The 18,792-nt window shown below is 55.4% G+C and overlaps 1 protein-coding gene across 3 annotated transcripts in view; it reads right to left on the bottom strand.

Annotated features, from left to right (window-relative positions):
• LOC144949086 (estrogen-related receptor gamma-like) overlaps positions 1-18,792 on the bottom strand; it is a 101,019-nt gene that overhangs the window by 36,829 nt on the left and 45,398 nt on the right. The window contains exon 1 of one of the 3 annotated variants that reach the window (XM_078878919.1): positions 18,222-18,567. The exons of the other annotated variants lie outside the window; for them this stretch is intronic. Within the exon in view, the coding sequence (XP_078735045.1) occupies positions 18,222-18,268 (47 nt within the window). The 5' untranslated portion in view covers positions 18,269-18,567. Of the gene's footprint in view, positions 1-18,221; positions 18,568-18,792 lie in introns of those variants that run through there. 3 annotated transcript variants of the gene reach the window in all.

Below are 18,792 nucleotides of genomic sequence, written 5' to 3'. Positions count from 1 at the left end.
AAACTAAACCATCCCCTATCTTACCAGGGCGAAGCCCACGGAGGTATTAACATATTTTTACAGAAGCGACCTGGGCCACAGAAACGATGGCTCAACAAAAGTGGCTCGTCACGCGGACATTTGCCGCGGCGAAATCACCCGAGTAACCTCAACACGTGGTGCACGCAGCTCGGTGGGTTCCGCGCAACGCCGGATCCACCGGCGCACCGTCCGCTGAGGCGCGAAGCGCAGCGGCGCAGCGAACCCGGCGCCCCTGGATCGATCCTCTGCCCCGCCGCGACGAATCATCGGTGGCGGGCGAAATCCGAGCCAGTCCTAGCAGGCGCCCCACTCCCCCTCCACCGCCCCCCCCCCCACCCCCCTCCTGCTTCGTCGGCCCGCACGAACCCGAGTGGCGAAGTACGGTCAAACGACCGACCCCCTCCCCCGCGAACGGCACGGCGTGCCAAGGGACCTTTGGCCAGCGGCGAATTGAAGAGCCGTGTAATGTTCTCGTTATTATCAATTAATCAATATTCATTTCACGTGCCAATATCGCCCTCAATAAAGTAGGCATCGGTGCGCATCACAACTCTTTCAAGGGGGCCGAGACGAACGGGGAATTAAAAAAAGGTAAAAGCAGAAACACGTCAACGACATCCACGGCCAACACTGACCGAGCAGAGTAAATTGCAACCGGGGTAAAAGTAAAACGTCAAGAAACATTAACATCGGGAATAAAAATTACTACGATTAAGCACAACATGTGGATGTGGAGAGGATGAAACGACGGTTTGCGGACCACGCTACGAACCTGTACCTACTCATGGACACCCGTGAAGAGATACTCAACCCCCCCCCTCCACTACCTCGCTATAACTTCCACTGACCAGAGTGGCGAAGTATGGTCAAACAACCATGATGACCGACGCGGTGTGTGGGGGCAGGGGGGGTGGGGGGGTTTGGAACCCTTCATCCAGCAGTGGATTAACAAAGGGCTGAGAGCTTATCGCAACCTCCTAAGTAGAAACCGTATTTCAAGCCCAAAGTGTGTTTGGGGGATGAGCCAGTAGAAGAGAAAAAACTGCAGATGTGTGTGATCTGCGGGCCCAGTCAAACAGTCGGAAGGGAAAAGGTTTCTGAACGATCGGCCGCTAAGTACACCGGGCACCTGCACAACACTCACCTCCGCCTGGTGCTGCTGAGCAAGGAGAACTCACCGTTCCCCCATTATTATTTTTTTAACTACAGACCAGATTTGTATCTGGACTCGGCTCGACATTCCTAGCTGAACGTCGCCCACCCCCCCACCGCCGCCTCCACACCGCCCCCCTCTCCCCCTCCTCCTCCTTCTCCTCCGTGCATTAACGTCAATTCTTACGGAGCAGCAAAACGTGAAAAAAAGTGCGGAGCAGCGGAGCCCGGAGGCAGATCAGAGTAACAAAAATTGATGCCTCCGCTACGGAGAGAGAGCGAGCGGGGGGGAGGGGGTGCGAGTGCTTCTTCTTTGAGACTTTCAAGACAGCCTCGATGAGACGATTCAATTACTATGCGACTGCTTCTTCTTCTAAATTACACGTCCGGGTTTAAGTTGTACGGGCCGTGCGATAACAGCTTCGGGAGGAGCGGTGCGACTAATGATCAAGTCCAGTCCGGAGACGTGGGGCATGGTGCAGGCCGCTCGCGATGTTACCTAGGTTACAAACGTTACGTATGTTACGTACGTGCCACACGTTGAATTTGCTATGCGACCTCGCAACCGGACGACCGAGGTGGACTGCATGGATTCCCCCTCTCCCCCCTCTCGTTTGTTACCCCCTGTTAAGTTATTAAGGAGAAGAGCCATTGCCCAGAAAAAGTTCTCCCATTGAATGTATATTTTAGATATTTTCCCCCCCCCCGCTCTTTTCATTGTGGGGGTTACTTGGACGACTCTTCTACACTGATCAGGCATCTTGGAAGACGAGCGAGCACCCACACAATGACCCGCCACAAGCGACCCGGCCGATCGATAACTGCAACAAACCCGATCACACTGCTGGGTGGACAGGCGGAAGGAGGAGGGGGGGGGGGATTTAAGAAACTCGCCCCGTTGTTTCAACTGCTGTGCCGCGAGATCAAATCGAACCGGCGACCTCTATGCGTCACAAGCCTCGGCGTGCTGCTGGCCATTGCATTTTCACGCGTGTAATGTTCCATAGATTCCCAAGAACTTTCCCCTCTCAGGAGCACGAGTTGATACGTTGCATCGGGAGTGAGAATTTCCATCGATGCGTCGTTACAAGCCGAGTACAAAAACGACGACGACGACAACGCTGCCTTTTGCGATAGAATAAGTAGCAAGGTCTTTTTTTAACTAAATCGTGCGTAACTAGGATAACGTTCCAGGCAACGGCTCTCCAGGGAGAGGGATAAAGTTCCAGGCAACAGCTCTCCGGAGAGGGATAACGTTTCTGGCAACGGCTCTCCGGAGAGAGGAACAACTTTCCAAGCAACATCCACGCGGGCGTTTGTCATCCCCCAACATTAATTTTATTTATTAGCTTATCTCGTACAAATCATCGCCGAGAACGCGTCCGCTCTTGGCCGAAGTGATTTAGAGGCCCTTTCTGCTGACCCGAGCGACCCACCGCGCGCACACACACACACAAAGGCAAAGATCCCCCACCCCACCCCGTAGCCTTCACAGACGTTTGGGGCAAGTGCTGTCAGCGTGCGACTACGAAGGCTGGCGCGGCGTACGAGGGAGTGGGTAGCCAGCATTAAGCCTGGCCGCTGTTGTCTCCCAAGGTGGCGGTGTTTACACATCGCACCAGGGAAGGCCCAGGGCTGGTTCGCACACAGGGCATCGCAGGGCATGGCGAAAGGCACCCCCCCCCTCAGCTGGCATGGGGCGCTTGCACAATTCCCTTAATAAATGGGTGCGCAAAGCATTGCCAACGCAACGTATTGCTTCCCGCGTATCGGTGTCGTGCTCGAATCTTTCCACGGCGAGCAGAAAAATATTTGGATGCATGTTTCCAGGGCACATGTTTATAAATGTGGGAGGGGAAAAAACCGGAGGACCCGGATAAAAAAAAAATCCACGCGAACTCAGGGAGGACATGCAAACTCCAAATATACAGCAGGCGTCAGGAGTCGTGATCGAGCCCACGACCTCCTGCATACCTGGCGAGATAGTCAACATCTCGCCACCGTGTGCTAATTGGAGGTGTGGATAACGAGCAAACGCAAGGCTGCACCTTCACCATTTTTTTCTCCCGATTGTAAGACGAATCTACGCACCCCCATCCCACCTCCTTCCCCTCCCCCCCCCTTCAGCCGACTCTTGCTTTAACCCAAGGGTCGCACAGTCGGGTTTTTTTACAATCGGGTTTAATTGTCTTTTTATATTAAACCCGATCATCTGAGAGTGGGAGAAATCCGGTTTAATTGGTTCTAATTGCAGAAGCGCACTTCGCCAACTTCTCAACGATGGGCTTCATCCATTCCAAGCGAAGGAACTCACTGGCGGTGCCCACGATTGTGGAGGAGAAGCTCGTGTTCATCAAGACCAACCTGCCCGCCGCATTCTACGACTACCCCGTGCCCGACGGCCCCCCCCCCCCCCCCCCGAGTACGATAGCAGCACCGACGAGGAAGCAGCCTAAGCCTTGGATCAGAGTTTCGTATTCATTAAACCAGGTTTTAATTCCCCGAAATCGGGTTTAATTGCATTAAGGAAAAAACCCGATGCGTGCCGCTGGAAAAATCGGGGTTTTCCCACCCATGCTTTAACCCTCCCCGATATCTGTAAAAAAAAAAAAAAGAGCTTCATAGCTCATCGGATTCCTCCGGTATAAATATTCTTCTCAACATACAGGGGGAGGAAGGAAAAAAATAAAACGCGCGTCAATAAGTCCACAGAGCGTGGCGACTGCGTCCCCAACCGCACCGCAAAAAAACGCCCAACTGGAGAGAGAGAGAAAAAAAATCACGCCGAGTGCCATCACTTAATCCAGCATGATCCCGGGCAGAGCAAACACTGGGAGAAACACTCTCCGTTAATTAATCTGGGAGCCAACGCGGCGGGGAGTGCTGCTCGTTAGTAGTTACATGCGTGCTCAAACGGCCGCTAAATGACGCTTGTTCATCAACATTGGAGTGGAGGCCCGGAATCCGGATTTAAATTAAACGGCAGAAAGCCCTCGGGACTTCACACGCACGGGCACAAACGCACGCACGCATTAATTTCCCCTGGTGACACGTGCAAGCCACCGGCGCACTGCGTGCATGGGTGTGCGCGCGCGCGCGCGCGTCCACAATTGCACACAAGCACGTTTTACAAAATTGAGACGCACGCGGGCACGTGTACACACGCACGTGAGAAAATCTTTGCCAGACACCTACAAATGAACAGGCTGATAACATAACAAAGACGAAGATTCCACTATAGTTGCAGAGACCATTCGAGCAAGCGCGCCCTTGGCTAGCATCTATTAAGGCCAGAATGGCGCACGAGCGGGTGCTGTGGCCAGCACCGTGCTCGGCCGCCTTTGTCTCCCCGGGGTTGACGTTTACACACCCCCACCAGATACCCACCCTAGGAAGGGCGGTGGGCGCAGGACCGTTGTAGATGACCATCGTTGTCGCTAGCCGTGGCGAGGAATTGAACTCGGGGGCTCCTGGGTTTGTAGCGCGGTTTGCTAAACACTACGCCAACGCTGCCCACAACAACAACCGCCATTCGCCACTAAGTGGCGGTGATGGCCAGGCTGTCGGGTGGCGGAGGGTTTCACGACACATATTTTCTAAATAAATGATCTGGTGCTGCTTCTGCTGCATTGACAGTGGTGCACAAGCACAATTACAATAAATAAACTCACACTCGTCAACAACACTGTGGTGGATTAACAAAGGGCTGTTCATCTTCAGTGGGGGCATAAGTAACCACGTCCACCACTCCTCGCCTCTGGTTGATGGGAAGGCGAGCCCAAAGTAGCCTGGGGCTTACAGCTTTCCACACCTCACCGCCACGCTCCCACGGCCACTTGATTATTTTGTTCAGAAGAGCCACTCCCTGTTGTTTGGCAGTCTCCTGCCGAGTAGAGGACTGTCCACCTCTCATGGTGGCAGGAGCCAGAGCCGGTTCACCGGACCTCCTGAATACCACAGAGATCCAGGCGGTACCGGTCCAGCTCCCGACAGAGGAGTGGAAGCCTCTCCTCCGCAGTGAGCATTCGAACATTCCATGTGGCCACCTGTAGTGTTTTTTTGTTGTTTCTGGAGGAGCCCCGAGGATAAGGATTCAGTCTCCTGGCTCCACCAAAATGGGGTTTCGCCAGGAGACGTCATAGACGCCTGTACCCCCAGGGCCTCCGCCACAAGCTTATTAATTAAAATTTGTAATCGTGGTTTGGTGGTAATTCATTGAAGGTGGAGGGGTTACCAGCCTCTCGCACCTGTCCAGAGCCTCCATTTGGCCGCTGTGGTGGTCACAAACGCCAACAGCATTGCCGTCTGACACCGAGTAGGGTAGGGGGTTGGATTTGCTCAACTCGGGGGGTGCTCCTGGGTTTGCAGCGCAGTTCGCTAAACACTACGCCACCGCTCCCCACACGCACAGACACACACAAAACACAAAGCCTTACTCGCGTACCCACGCACGCAGACGCAAGCCCTCCACAGCCCGGCTCTGGACCACAAATAGCTGTCACAACCCCAATTACAGTGCTCCCTTTACAAGGGCCAAATGAAATGTAGAGAAAAAGCAAAAAGAAGCTTAGATCTGACAACAACAACAACAACAAAATGTCTGCAAGTTTTAAACAGCGCGTGGCTAAGCAGGCCGCTCATCCACCCAGCTTGGCCACAGTGGCAGTAGGGATGGGGGGGGGGGGAAATTTGCTTCCACAACGGCTTCCAAAGTAAATTTTCGGCTAAAAAACATCCCCCCGCATTGAATGCAGCGACTACGTACATTTCTTAATGCTCAGGAATCACCAACCCCACACCACCGCCACCACCCCCCCCCAAAAAAAATCTAAAATTAATCACCGCCTCTGATAAATTGCAACGACTATAAGCACATTAAACATATGCGCCTGTGTAATACCTTAAAAAGAAGTGTATAAAAAAAATTACATTTCACCCTTTCATTAAAAAAGGGAATCTTATTTATATATTTCCTTCTTGACGCACTCCCTCCCACCGTTTCGCGCGTTCAAAATTGGGCTTCCTGGCAAAACGAGGGTAAAAAAAAACCCCACCCCATTTCAAACGACGTCACGTTCCAATTTCATCGACGGCGCCCGAACGACCGCTCGGTGTTGCCGATCGGCGCACTCTCTCCGGATCGTACGACGACGGCGACTTCTCTTTTAGAAGAGAAAAGTCGTGGGGGGGGGGGGGGGGGTTAGGGGGGGCGCCCCGCCATCGCGCGACGCTTTCAGATGCGCCTCTGCGGCCGTCTGGAACGCTCTCTTCCTTCCGATAGCAGCAAGCCACCGGGGAGCCGTGCACCTTTAAATCATCTCGAGTGGCAAACTCGCTTCTTTAGAACTGCTTGTGTTTAGCTTGGTGTCCTTGCCCCCCCCCCCCACTGGACCTCTGATTAGCACGGTCAGCTACGTACGGTGCCAATGACGTTAAACATACGTGCACGACACCATAGACTACTATAAAGTACACTATACACTACGCTACACTGTACACTACTATACACTATACTAAATTATTGTCCTTCCCCCGCACCTCCGATTAGCACGGTTGGCTATGTACGGTGCGTTTTAATCAATGTGCTTTTAATCGACTTGAGTGTCACAGGCGCCTTCTGAAAGACAACCTCCTCTTCGGAGCAACACTGGAGTCTTCCGATTTTTTTGGTTTCTCTCAAAGTAAACCCCAAAGATCGGGGTGCGTTTTGACTTCCGATAACGCTCGCCGGAGTGGGGGGGGGACGAATGGGGGGGTGGGGGGCGCAAACGGGGAAATGTGGACGGTGACGAGTTAGGCTGCCTGCCCGGGAACGACGATTGTTGTGTGCGTGCGTTGAACGTCTTTCGCACCGTACGTAGGCCACCACCGCCGTGCCGAATGCGAGCGTTCTCCAGGCTCGTCTTACCGCGGGCGGTGGTGGCGGCGGCAAATAAAAATCAAACTCGCCCTCGGGGAACGGGGCGGGGGGCCCACGCGCACACGCGGGCCGCTGCGTCTCGCTGTCAACATCGCTGCGAACGAGTCGCCGCGTCAACACGAGCGCCGCTCCAAAACGAAAGACGAGAACTCACGAGAGATCCGGCAAAGCGGTTTTTTTCCTTTCCCATTTCCCCCCCCCCCCCGCTTCGCCCAACTCCGATTACAATTTGAATTTGGCTCTCCCGGCGCACTCTCGCGTTATGTAGCCACCGCGCGGCTGTTTGGCACGGCGACCGGCGTTCCGGAGATTTCTTCGGCGCGTGGAGCGAAACGTCGGACAACGTGGCCAAACAAACGCACGCTTACAGCCAGAACACGCACACAGGAGAGCCGTGCTCCAGCGGCACGGCCGCAGGACCTCGATCGGGAACAATGCGTAATTATTATTATTCAGCGCATCGGTGAAAACTCAAGATGCCGCACAAAACGTCGGGATGCGTGATTTGTGATAATTCACAAAGGCCCTTACGTTCATGCGGGAAAGGCTGGCTTGAGTCTGAAGACTATTTTCCAGGAGGCTCCTGCGTTGGGATGTTTGGCCGACTCAATTCCTTGGTTTCCACTGAAAAGGGAACTGCTTCGCATATATTCTTATCTTCTTGGTTCTTTCGGTAAAGTCACGTAGAAGGGAAATAATAAAATAATAAAAATAAAACATAATAAAATACAATTCTCAGACGCTGTTTTTCCGACAGGCCTGTTCTTCACCTGAGGACGGCTGCTTGCGTTGTGGCCGAAACGTCGTGAGAAGTGTATTTTATGATGTTTTATTTTTATTATTTTATTATTTCCCTTCTACGTGACTTTACCGAAAGAACCAAGAAGATGAATCCCTGCAGCCACGAAAGCTTTAAATCGAAATATATTCTTATGGCAAGGTGCGAATGACGGCATACGAGAGATGAGAGAGGCAGCCACGGGCACAGGAGAAAGGAGACGCGTCCGGGGCCTAGACATGAACAGAGGCGGTGCTCGAGTCAGCAGCTCGCGGATTTGCTGGACAACAGAGAGCAATTCCAGACCACAGCAGCGACGGAGAAGCAGCGATCTCTCGGCAAGCGGACGTCGAGAGAGCGTTTCGACGCAAGGATTGGCTCCCTTAACGAGTGGCACGTTGCACTGTGGTGTTACAGACCCGGGCGGAGGGGTGGGCTCTGCTTGGTAACTCTAACCGAACCTAAAACATAACATAAAATGTGCTCTAAAAAAACGCCGTAACAAAAGCTGGCCGTCGCCGCGGTGTTAACGGGCAGCGCAACTGGGCTTGCGATTCACAGGGGTCGCCGGTTCCACTGGATCTCCCGGCGTGGCAGTTCGAACGATGGGGCGATTTAATTACGGTAATCGACCCTCCTGCCCCTCCCCCCCACTGCCTGTCCATCCAATGGTGTAATCGGCAGGGTGGCGAGCGGTGGGGAGTAAAAGTCTGAGTAGTCGCTCGTCTGCCAAGGTGTAGGCCAAACAACGCTCGCGTTCCACACCTGGGTGGGGGGGGGGGGGCGGCAGTGAGCCCGCGATTTTTGTCCCCCTCCCCTAAACCCAGGAAGGCATCCAGGTATTGAGAGAGAGAGGGGGGGGGGGGGGGGACTTTCGTCCGGATTGTGTGCCGCCTCCCGTCGCTACGGTTTCATGCTCCGTGGACCGGGCTCATGTTGAATTACAAATTTAAAAAAATTATATTAAATAAAACAATAATAAACACGGGCTCTCTACAGATGCCTCGACTGGAGACTTTTTTTTCCACCACCAGCAGTGGCCAAAGCGTCAGCGGAGGCAGACGCCGATATTTCTCCTCCAGTCGTTTCATTTTCCCAAACTGGCCCAGCGAGAGGCTGTCCCCCCTCCCTGGACACGCCCCCCCACCCCCCCCCTCCACCTGCTCCACGCCGTGACCCTACCGGCGTAAATCAAAAGGGGTGTCGATAGAGAGCGTATTAATTTTAACGAGTGCCGCGCATTTTGCCGAGACCTACCCACTCACCGCTCAATCCGGACTCAAATCGCGCGGCCCGGCTGACCGCCGAAGGCCACGGGAAAAAAAATTATAACCGTAACCGCCGGGGCAACGGAAGGATTAACAAATCCTACGGATGGGACAGTAAAATTCTACAACAAACAGTTGCCAGGCAGTCTGAAAAGACGCCGGTGCGCTTGCAAAGTTGGAAGCCGTGTGCAGATTACCCGCACCCCGTAGGCACGGGGAGTATCGTGGTGGCGGAGGCGCGCGACGGTTCAGAGGCATATCAGCTGGTTCAGTTTGTGAGTCTGCGCGATCGATTGAGATCACAAAAATTACAATGACTTATTTAGCCAGGAAAGCCTCGCCGAGTCTCGGGACCATTGTTATAGGGCAAGCGGTGCTCCCGCAGTGATATTTGGCCAGTTCCTTCAATGAGCTTTGGCTTCCCCGTGGGAGGGAAACAGCAGCGTCTGTGCCATACGGAGAGGGCGGTTAAAAAAACCGCAAAGCTCCGCACGGATAGATTGTGTATTCCTGCCGCCTGCCGTGTGAATCGACGCATCCAAGAATGTCCGACGGCGACCCATGGGAGAAGGGACCGGGGGTGGGGGGGGACCTTGTCCGGCGCCGATCACGAGCCCCTTGCAAACGGGAACCAAGGGGCAACACTTTTTCCATTCACATTCCTCGCGTGCGCGCCAAAGCGTACGTTGCGCGTTGTGCGGAAAGTGTTCCCCGAATGGAGGGAGCGCGTCGTAGACGAACACCCGTCGCGATTCAAAACGCCGCCACGCGTTGAGAGAGGCCCCGCCGTCGCTTGATGGGAATCGTGTACGTTGTGTTTAGCACGAGGCTTCGGGCAATTTGGAAATGTAAGCTGACCCTGCCCTACGAGTGGAACCAATCAACCTGCAGGTCATATATTTTTTTCATGGGCGGGCGGGGGGGGGCGGTTAAATATTTTTTGCTCGCCAATTATATTTCTGGCAATTTTCAGCTTTCAAATCCTTCAAGAACATCGATAGTATTTGTAACACTCGGGCGCAATGCATGAGTATATTCAATCATAGGTATCCATTTGTTGTTTGAATATATTTACACCTCCTGTGTTTATGCCAGAGGGTATAAATCCCTATTGTTTTTATCATTCAATATCTTCATACTGGAAAAATGGTCCCATAGATGGGTTCGATTCCTGCTTACGGCCAACACCAGTGACGATTATCAAAACTGGTCCTGGGCCTCCCCTAAGTCGACTGCCTAAAATGAGTACCTTGTGCGGTGTGTAAACATCGCCAACTAGGGAGACAAAGGCGGCCGGGCGTGGTGTTGGCCACCCACCCCCTCGTGCCGTGCCGGCCTTCATAGGTGCTACTCGCTAACAGCACGTGCCAGGCCTGTTAAGGCTACACAAGGGGATCTTTGTCTTTGTATATACTCGACGCTACGACGCTACACAACGATTTCAAACTATCATACGAAAAGTGTAATCATTATCACGCCATTTACAAACACGTGAAATAAAACAAACGAAATCGCAAATTCAAATCGTTCAAGGAGGCGGTGTCGAGGGGATTTAGGTAACTTGCAGCGCTCCCTCGACTTCCGTGCCTGCGGATTGAACTGGCGATCTGCAGATTGGGCTGCGAAAGTCCAGCAACGCTGAGCGTTACCGGACCGGCTAAAAAAATAAAAAAGTTTGACAAAAGGAGTTTCGTTGTTGATCGAACAAAACGTTCATAGAATTAGAGAGGCCCGCTCAAGAAGATCGTCGGTTTATTCGGTATTCACGTTTCTTCTTTCAAGAGGCCGGTGGCATGTGGGGGGGGGGGGGGCTGTGGCGGAATGTGGTGGTCGTGGGGGCTGGTGGAGTGCGAGATCAGACCGCGTGGCCACTCGGGGCCCGGCGTCACCGCGCTGTCCGGGGACCCGGCACTTAACGGGCAAAGCGAGTCGGCCGCCACGGGGCTTTGAAGAGGACACCGCCACTTATCGGTCCGGCCCGGCCGCCCCCCCGCCGGGGAGGCAACCCGATACCGGGGCCATTAACCGCGCGCAAAACGACGGCTCCTCTCCTCCGCCGCGTGTCGGCCTAAAACGGGGGCAGTGACACCGTCGGCAGCCCGCGGTTCTAAAATCGCCGCGCCTCCGCCTGCCTCGCACTTCCCTAACCGCTACCCGCCTCTCACGACCCCCCCAAACCTTCCTGCGTCGCTGTGTTCCCCCCTTTCACTCCACTGGCGTTTGGCGGCGCTTACTGCCAGCTGTTCGTAGCCGTCGCCGGGGCTGCCGACAGAGGCGGGACAGGTGTCGGTGTTGCCGGGCGGGCGGGCACGTGCTCTCACTTTCACTTAACTCGTCGGTCGGGCGAGCGGGCGAGCTCTGACCTCGCGAGGTCGGTCGCAACTGCGGCGGCGTCGCTCACGCGGGGCCCCAGGCACGGTCGCAGCTGTGCACGCAGCAAGTTAACAAACATTCCTGGCCGGCCGATCGCCCCCTTCCCGCGTGTCCGATCGGACATCGATTCGAACGGTGGATTTAAAATCGCCTTGCGCGTTGAAGGTTCGTGTTGCCGACGGAAGTGTTTGTGACGACGGCCTATCGTTGGATGAGTTTTTCGAAAAGAATTGCTTAACACCGATTTGTAGAAATAAAACATTTTCAGCGATCGATTTTTTTTTTCAAGAAAATCGGTGCAAAACCACACGAAAAAATGTGTGCTCGTGTAAAAAGAAAAAAACACGATGCAAAAACAATAACATTTAGCGCCATCACAACGGTGAACTTCGTAAAAGAAAATTACTATAAAGTGCATTACATTTCCAAGCGTACAATAACGTGTTAAATGATAAATGACAGCCCCGTGTCAATCCACTGCCGACTGGATGAAGGCCCCCCCCCCCCCCCATGCTGTATCGGTCACAGGGCGTTTGTTTTACCTGACCTCACCAATGCTGGTCATCGGTGCGAGCCTGTGATGTGTTGGTTTCAGGACCATTATGATTCTATCGTTTTCCATCAGATATCAAATCAGGTCACCCGGGTTAATAGGCGCAGTGTCCTAATCACTGCGCCTCCACTCCCCCCCCCCCCGGCCCCTCAAAACCACACGGTACCTGGAAGCGAACAGCCCCGGGGGTCGTGCACAACCCGTTTGGAAAACGCGCTGAGAAGCAGCAGCAGCAGTAGCAGCAGCACCACCACCACCAGCAGCACCAGCAGCACCACCAGCATTACTTGCACCACCAGCAGCACCACCAACATTACTTGCACCACCAGCAGCACCACCACCACCAGCAGCACCAGCAGCACCACCAGCATTACTTGCACCACCAGCAGCACCACCAACATTACTTGCACCACCAGCAGCACCACCACCACCAGCAGCACCAGCAGCACCACCAGCATTACTTGCACCACCAGCAGCACCACCAACAGAAGCACCACCACCAGCAGCAGCGGTAGCGGCAGCTTTAACGGCAGCGCGTTTCCCCTCGCGCGCACAAGTAGATTTATCGCAGCGATAAATCATTTACCACAATTTTAATTTAGATAACGTGTAAATAGCTAAAGCGTCTGAAGAAGACGCCGCCACCGCCGCCGTACAGGGGGGGCAAGCCGATAAACGCGACCGGCACGTGTACGCACGCTGCAGCCCCATTTGTCTTTCCGCTGCTCCGTGGAGGGCCTGTTCACGACGCGACGGGGGCGGTCGGAACAGGCTTTTACGCGACCATACTTCGCCACGCCGGTCAACGCGAGAAATAATTAGAACAATAGACGGAGCGGATTCCGAACGTCGCAAAATCACGAACGCCCGGCTCCGGATCCAAGCGCCGCGGCAGTTTCAGAGCGTACCTCGTTACCGAACCATCACCGCTCCGTTCACACGCCTAGCCCGTGGCAGCGAGCTTGCACCCCTCCCCAGGTAGCAATCTTTAAAAGCCAGAGACGTTCTTGGCTCGCAGCCTGGAAAAACGCGTGGCGCCAAGGCTCCCTGCGTGCAAGGTCTCAGATCTTAACCACCGCCGTGCGAAGGAACCCATCGATGTCAGGGCGCCACGGTGGCTGGGAGATGTTAACTACCTCGCCTGGTATACAGGAGGTAGTGGGGGTTCGATCCCGACACCGACGCCTGCCGTCTTTTTTAGAGCGCGCATGTCCTCCCCGTGGGGTCGCGTGGGTTTCTTCTCCGGGTCCTCCGGTTTTTCCGTGTCCACGTTTAGGATCAACATCACGCGTTTAAGGGTGTTTGGCTGCTGTCGAGTTCCACGTGATGATAAGCCACAATGTTGAGCTGTCATTTGCTTCTGAGAGCTACACAGCTCAGTGGGTAGGCCTTACTCCTGGTGCAATAAAATAAAAAGTGAACAGCTTGTGTTTCGTTTAAACAGCGGCGAGTGCGAGCCCTGGGAGGGTTGACCACACCGCCCCCCCCCCCCCTTGCGAGCCGACTTGCAGGGGGAGGGCGGAGACCGGGGGAGCGAGGGGTCAGCGGTTCAAGTGCCGTCCCCGCCGTGGGGAAGATTCTGCCAAAAGCGCAGTCAGACAACAAGCTGCGGCGTAGATCGCCCTGAAAAACCATTCGTTAACTCCGTGACAACGTCATGAGCCCCAATCACAGAGCAGCGAGCGGCGTCGCTTCAGCGTAGGGTTTGTCGTGAGTCGTGCCGTACGCAGCTGCCGCGATGATGATGCTCGTTCGGGTTTGTAGCGAACCACGAACGCGTCGGGGAGGTTGTCACGGTGACGATAACAACGCAGGCCTCCCCCCCCCCTCTAGCTGTCACAGGGGTTCGTCGCCCGAAGTGGAGATGCCCCCTCGCAGCCAGGCCACTCCGTAGCGCGGGCCACAAGCCAGCACATAACATTTAGCGCTAGGAGGGGGCGATGGACAGGGGGGGGGGGGTAACACAGAGTGACACCAGCAGGACGGATTCTAATCCAGCAAAACTCCCATTAGCCGGGTTGGCTACGGACGGTGCGCGAAAGAGGTTCAACATACGCACAAACATACGTGCATACGGGCGCAGTGCGATTCTGATGTAATCACGGTGAAATTCTAATCCGATTAGCGCGGTTGGTTATATACGGTGCTAAAGAAGTTCAACATACATACGAGCGCAGTCCGATTCAAACACCAGTGCAGTGCACCCCCGATTGGTGCGGTCGGCTACGTCCGGTGTGCGAAAGAAGCCACACACATTCGTACAATAAATTAGCCAAAAGCCAACCATGCTCGCCTTTTCCCGGTTACAAGCTCCACGGCCGCCTTTACCTCCGCAAGCGCCCACAGCGCGCTCTCAAGATTAGGTCCGCCCGTTAAGCGGCGACGATTTATTTTAAGTGGCGGACTTCCCGGGGCGTTTAATCGCCGACCACTTTTAGGAGGAACACCATCCGGGAGCGGAACGCCCGCACGGACCCGAGCGACGGGCAACGGCAGGTCGCGTTAAGTTATTCGACGGAACAAAAACCCCGGAGCGCGCTCTCTCGCGAGGGCGCTGACGAGCTGGATGAATGGAGGGATGATGCCCACGCGGCGATGCGAGGCTCGTAAAGTGGGGCGGCCCGTGCGAAAGCTGTCTGCGGCCGTACAACCCGGTTGTTTCAGTTCAAGCTGCCCTGGATTCATCGCCGTCGTCATAATCATCGATCAGGCACGGTCAATCCGCTGTTGGATGAAGGCCTATCAGAACGACTAAACACCTGCAAAAAAAAGCGTCGGACGGAGTCCTCCACTACAAATAAAGATTCCGATTCTGAACTGCCCCCGCCGCCACCTCTGCCACCCCCTTATGAGCCTTTGAGGCTGCACAAAGGCAATAGACCCCCTGCAACTCAAATCCGCCCCCACCCCCCCCCAATGCCACCGCTTGCCAAAGGTCTAAGCCGTAGCCACCGCCGCCACTGCCCCGGCGGGTCAACTCGCACGCAGGGGATATTTTGGAGGCATTTAACGGCGCGCAGATCCATCGACTGGGATTGCCTCCCGTGGCCCTGTGTTGCGCGCGCCACGCGAAAAATCGACTGTCGGCGATTTACGGTAATTATACGGTCACGCGGGCCATTTAGGCTCACGGAGCAGAACAAATTGTATGACCGGGAACGGACGGAGGAACAATACAAACGAGGGACGGCGTGAACGTGCCGACCCTTGGATCACAAAACACACCATAACACGGGCGGGAGACAAACAACGATAAATCGGACGCACACAAAAAAAGACAACAAAGAACATCTGACAAAAGTTCGGTCATCTCGGTAGTCATCCTACTCGCCACCCTTCCACGTCTCCAACAACCGCCCTCCTCCGGTCCCCTGCCGCCACCGTCACCGCCACCTCTTTCTCGTCGTAGCGACAGCCACGACCGACCGACCGAATGAACGCGGCGCAAACACGACCGCCGGCAAAAGGGAAAATGCTCGCAGAGCTATAAAGTGGAATTACGCCGCTCTGCCTCGCTGGCCATATGCGCAATGAGATCACAAGAAGATTGCCGGCGACCACGCCGCTGGCGCGGAATTGTGGCGACAGGAGGAGGAAGGGCACACCACGGGCTCCGTCCGTCCTATCGCGGCCGTCTTGTGTTTAGCCGGGGGGGGTGGTCCACGGCCGGCCGTTGCCAGGAGGGGGTGGGGGAGTGGGAGGCCCGGCCGGGTGCCAACGAAGGGGTGAGCGGCAAATGAGGCGAGAGAAGCGGCACGGCGGCCGGAGGGAAACCGCGGCGGGGAGAGACATCGACGACTCGGCAGTTGGCGAGGCGATTCGGAGCGACTCGCGCCGACGCGACACGGGCAGGGCCTCTTTCGCACTTTTTTTTATTAACGTTAACTCCGACTCCGAAATTAACAGTTCGGTCGAACGGCCATCGGCGGGCGGGTGGGGATCGATTGATCGGAGCGCAGCTGTAGCGCCGCAGCGGTGCGCGGCGGCGAGGCGGGCCCGTCAACGTCGTTGGCTCGCGGATTTGAATTCAATAAACGCCGCTGGAGTGGGTGTCGGACGCGAGAATCAAGGAAACGCTCTGTTGTTGTGATTGCAGCGCAGTGGCGAGGCTGCAGTAGAAAGTGGTAGAAAACAATATTCATCAATGACACTGCTCCGCGAAGCATTTCTTTTTTTTTTATACAAGTTCGTTTTGCAAGAACTCTAAGGATGCTCACGCACAGAGACAAAGATCCACCGCCCCCTATAGCCTTAACAAACTGTTGGGGCAAGTGCTGTTAGCGAGTAGTACCTATGAAGGCCAGCACGGCACACGAGGGGGTGGGTGGCCAGCACGACGCCCGGCCGCCTTTGTCTCCCCCACGGCGATGACTTTACACACCGCATCAGGTACTCATTTTAGGCTTAGTCGACCTAGAGGAGGCCCAGGACCGGTGCAGATAATCGTCACCGCTGTTGGCCGGTGAGCAGGAATCGAACTCGGCTCGCCGGGTTTGTAGCGCAGCGCAGAAAACGCACAAACACGTGGGGGTGTTGAAAGTGTCGCGGCACTTGCAACACACCACCCCACATACACACGTCACTAAACGATGCGAATGCCCTCATTCCGATCTGCATGAGAAGCCCACAAAACTCTGCCACTGCAACACCGTTAGTGGGCGACGTTTCGGGCGACGGCCCTTCTTCACAGCCCGTAGAGGCGCCAGGAGGGGGTAGGTAGCGCGTTCTTGACGCACGCGTTCAGTTCTTCGTTGTTGTTGTTTGTTTGTGCAGCATCACTGCCGACGCAGCGAATTCAGGTCATCCAGCAACAGCAGCGGCTTTTTGCTCACGATCAAACAAAAAGATGGTCACCACTGCATCACGCGGCGCGTTCAGATGTGCTTCTGCGGCCGTCTGAAACGCCCTTCCTTCCGATATTAGGGAGCCACTGGGATCGATGCACCGTGCAATGTAAAATGAAAACTAATTTCTTTAGAACTGTCTTTTGCATTTAGTTTCTAGTCCTTCCACTGCACCTCCGATTGGCTACGTACGGCGCGGAAGAAGTTCAACTATGCATACCGAAGAATTCGTACCAAAGCAAAACGGACGTCAGTTATCCCGAAAACGAAATTCCGTGCGCGATGCGAACGAACCGTAACGGTGACGGCGTGAGAAGGGCACACTGCGTCACAGAACGGACGTTACTGCGTTACAACTCTCTCCGCATCGCGTTCCGCGCTCCCGAACGGCGATTCGCTCGTCGTTAAACATTAACGCCGGCACGGAAGCAGAGAAGACCCGGGTGTTAGACACATTAAAACCGCAACTTTTTATTTCACCAGGTTAGAGGCTTCACCGAGCTACGTAGCTCGACGCAGTTGCTCATCGTCGTCGTGCAGGAAATTTCTCGCAGCCAAATACTCTCAAGCAGCAAAAGGATTACAGGGACACAGGGACCAGCAAAGGGATACAAAGGCGTCGGAGGAAGAGGGAGACAGGAGTGACCGATGTAGAAGGGCAGTCGGGTTCTGAAAGGCAAGAATCTACGGTACACACACACACACAAAGAGCCCACCCTCCCCGTATGTGCTGTAACAGACTGACGGGGCAAGTGCTGTTAGCGAGTACCGATTAAGGCCGGCACGGAACAACGGTGGGGGTTGCGTGGCCTGCACCACGCCCGGCCGCCTTTGTCTCACTCGCAGGGATGTTTACGCACGTGCGGTGCCGTGAGAGTCACTCAAACTCCGGTCGCCCGGTTTGCAGCGCAGCGCGCTCACCGCTACTACACCACTTTCCCCGTACACACAAACGCGCGCACGCACACGGATAAGCGGTGTCACATGCCGATGGAGGGATGGCAGAAGTGGCAGGGGTAGAGAGGGGTATGGTTGGCGCACCGTTGCGCTGCCAGCCCGCCCGCCAGTGGCTTGCCGCAGTTTCTTCCCGCACGTTAACATTTTTAAAACACATTTTTTTTTTTTTTCAATTGTCCACGCACCGGCGTTTTCCGGGGTAAGGGGGACAAGCGATGTGGATCAAGACGACGGACGTTCCGTAAGAGGTGAACAACGAGGAGGAGAGAGGGCACAGAGAGGATGAGGTGACGACAGATGACGAGGGGGGCGACCAAAGACAGGAGGAGGGTCGCGACCCACGGCGGCGACCTACTGGTTGTTGTAACAGCTGAGGATCGGCTCCACGAAGCACAACTCCATCTCGGCACGAGGGGCGGGGGGGGGGGGGGTCCCGCAGGCCAACGGCAGACGGATGGCGCTCTCGCACGCGGGCTGGCGGGCTGGTGGGCTGGCAGGCGGTCGGTCGCTGCACAGCGAGGCCTTAAGGACGGCTGAACGAGGCCTGAAGGGCGTCAGTGTCCGTGCGTGTCGCCGCACATTCCCAGCTGGCGTGCGCGCGCACTCTCGCGTCCACCCCCCCCTCCACCGCTTTCGCCCGCGTCCCCTCTCTCTCGCACTCTCTGCGTCTATTTCTTGCTGCCTGGCACCTCTCTCTCCACTCCCCCCCCCAATCGACTCTCTCTCTCTCTCTCCTCCTGAGGCTCCAGCGCCGCCGCTTCATATAGAGCGCCCTCATTGCGCATGCAACCAGGAAGTGGGGGTCTCATTCGTCGCCTGCCCCTGGGGTGCAGCGGGGGCGGCGCCTGATAGTCACACAGGTGTTGGTGTAGGCAGTGCCACGGCCCCCCACCCCCCCTCCCTCCACCCCCCCCGCGTCTCTCCAC

The sequence above is a fragment of the Lampetra fluviatilis genome, chromosome 52 (genome assembly GCF_964198595.1).
Source record: "Lampetra fluviatilis chromosome 52, kcLamFluv1.1, whole genome shotgun sequence".
Taxonomy (NCBI): domain Eukaryota; kingdom Metazoa; phylum Chordata; class Hyperoartia; order Petromyzontiformes; family Petromyzontidae; genus Lampetra; species Lampetra fluviatilis.
This window is presented reverse-complemented; position numbering and strand designations above follow the sequence as displayed.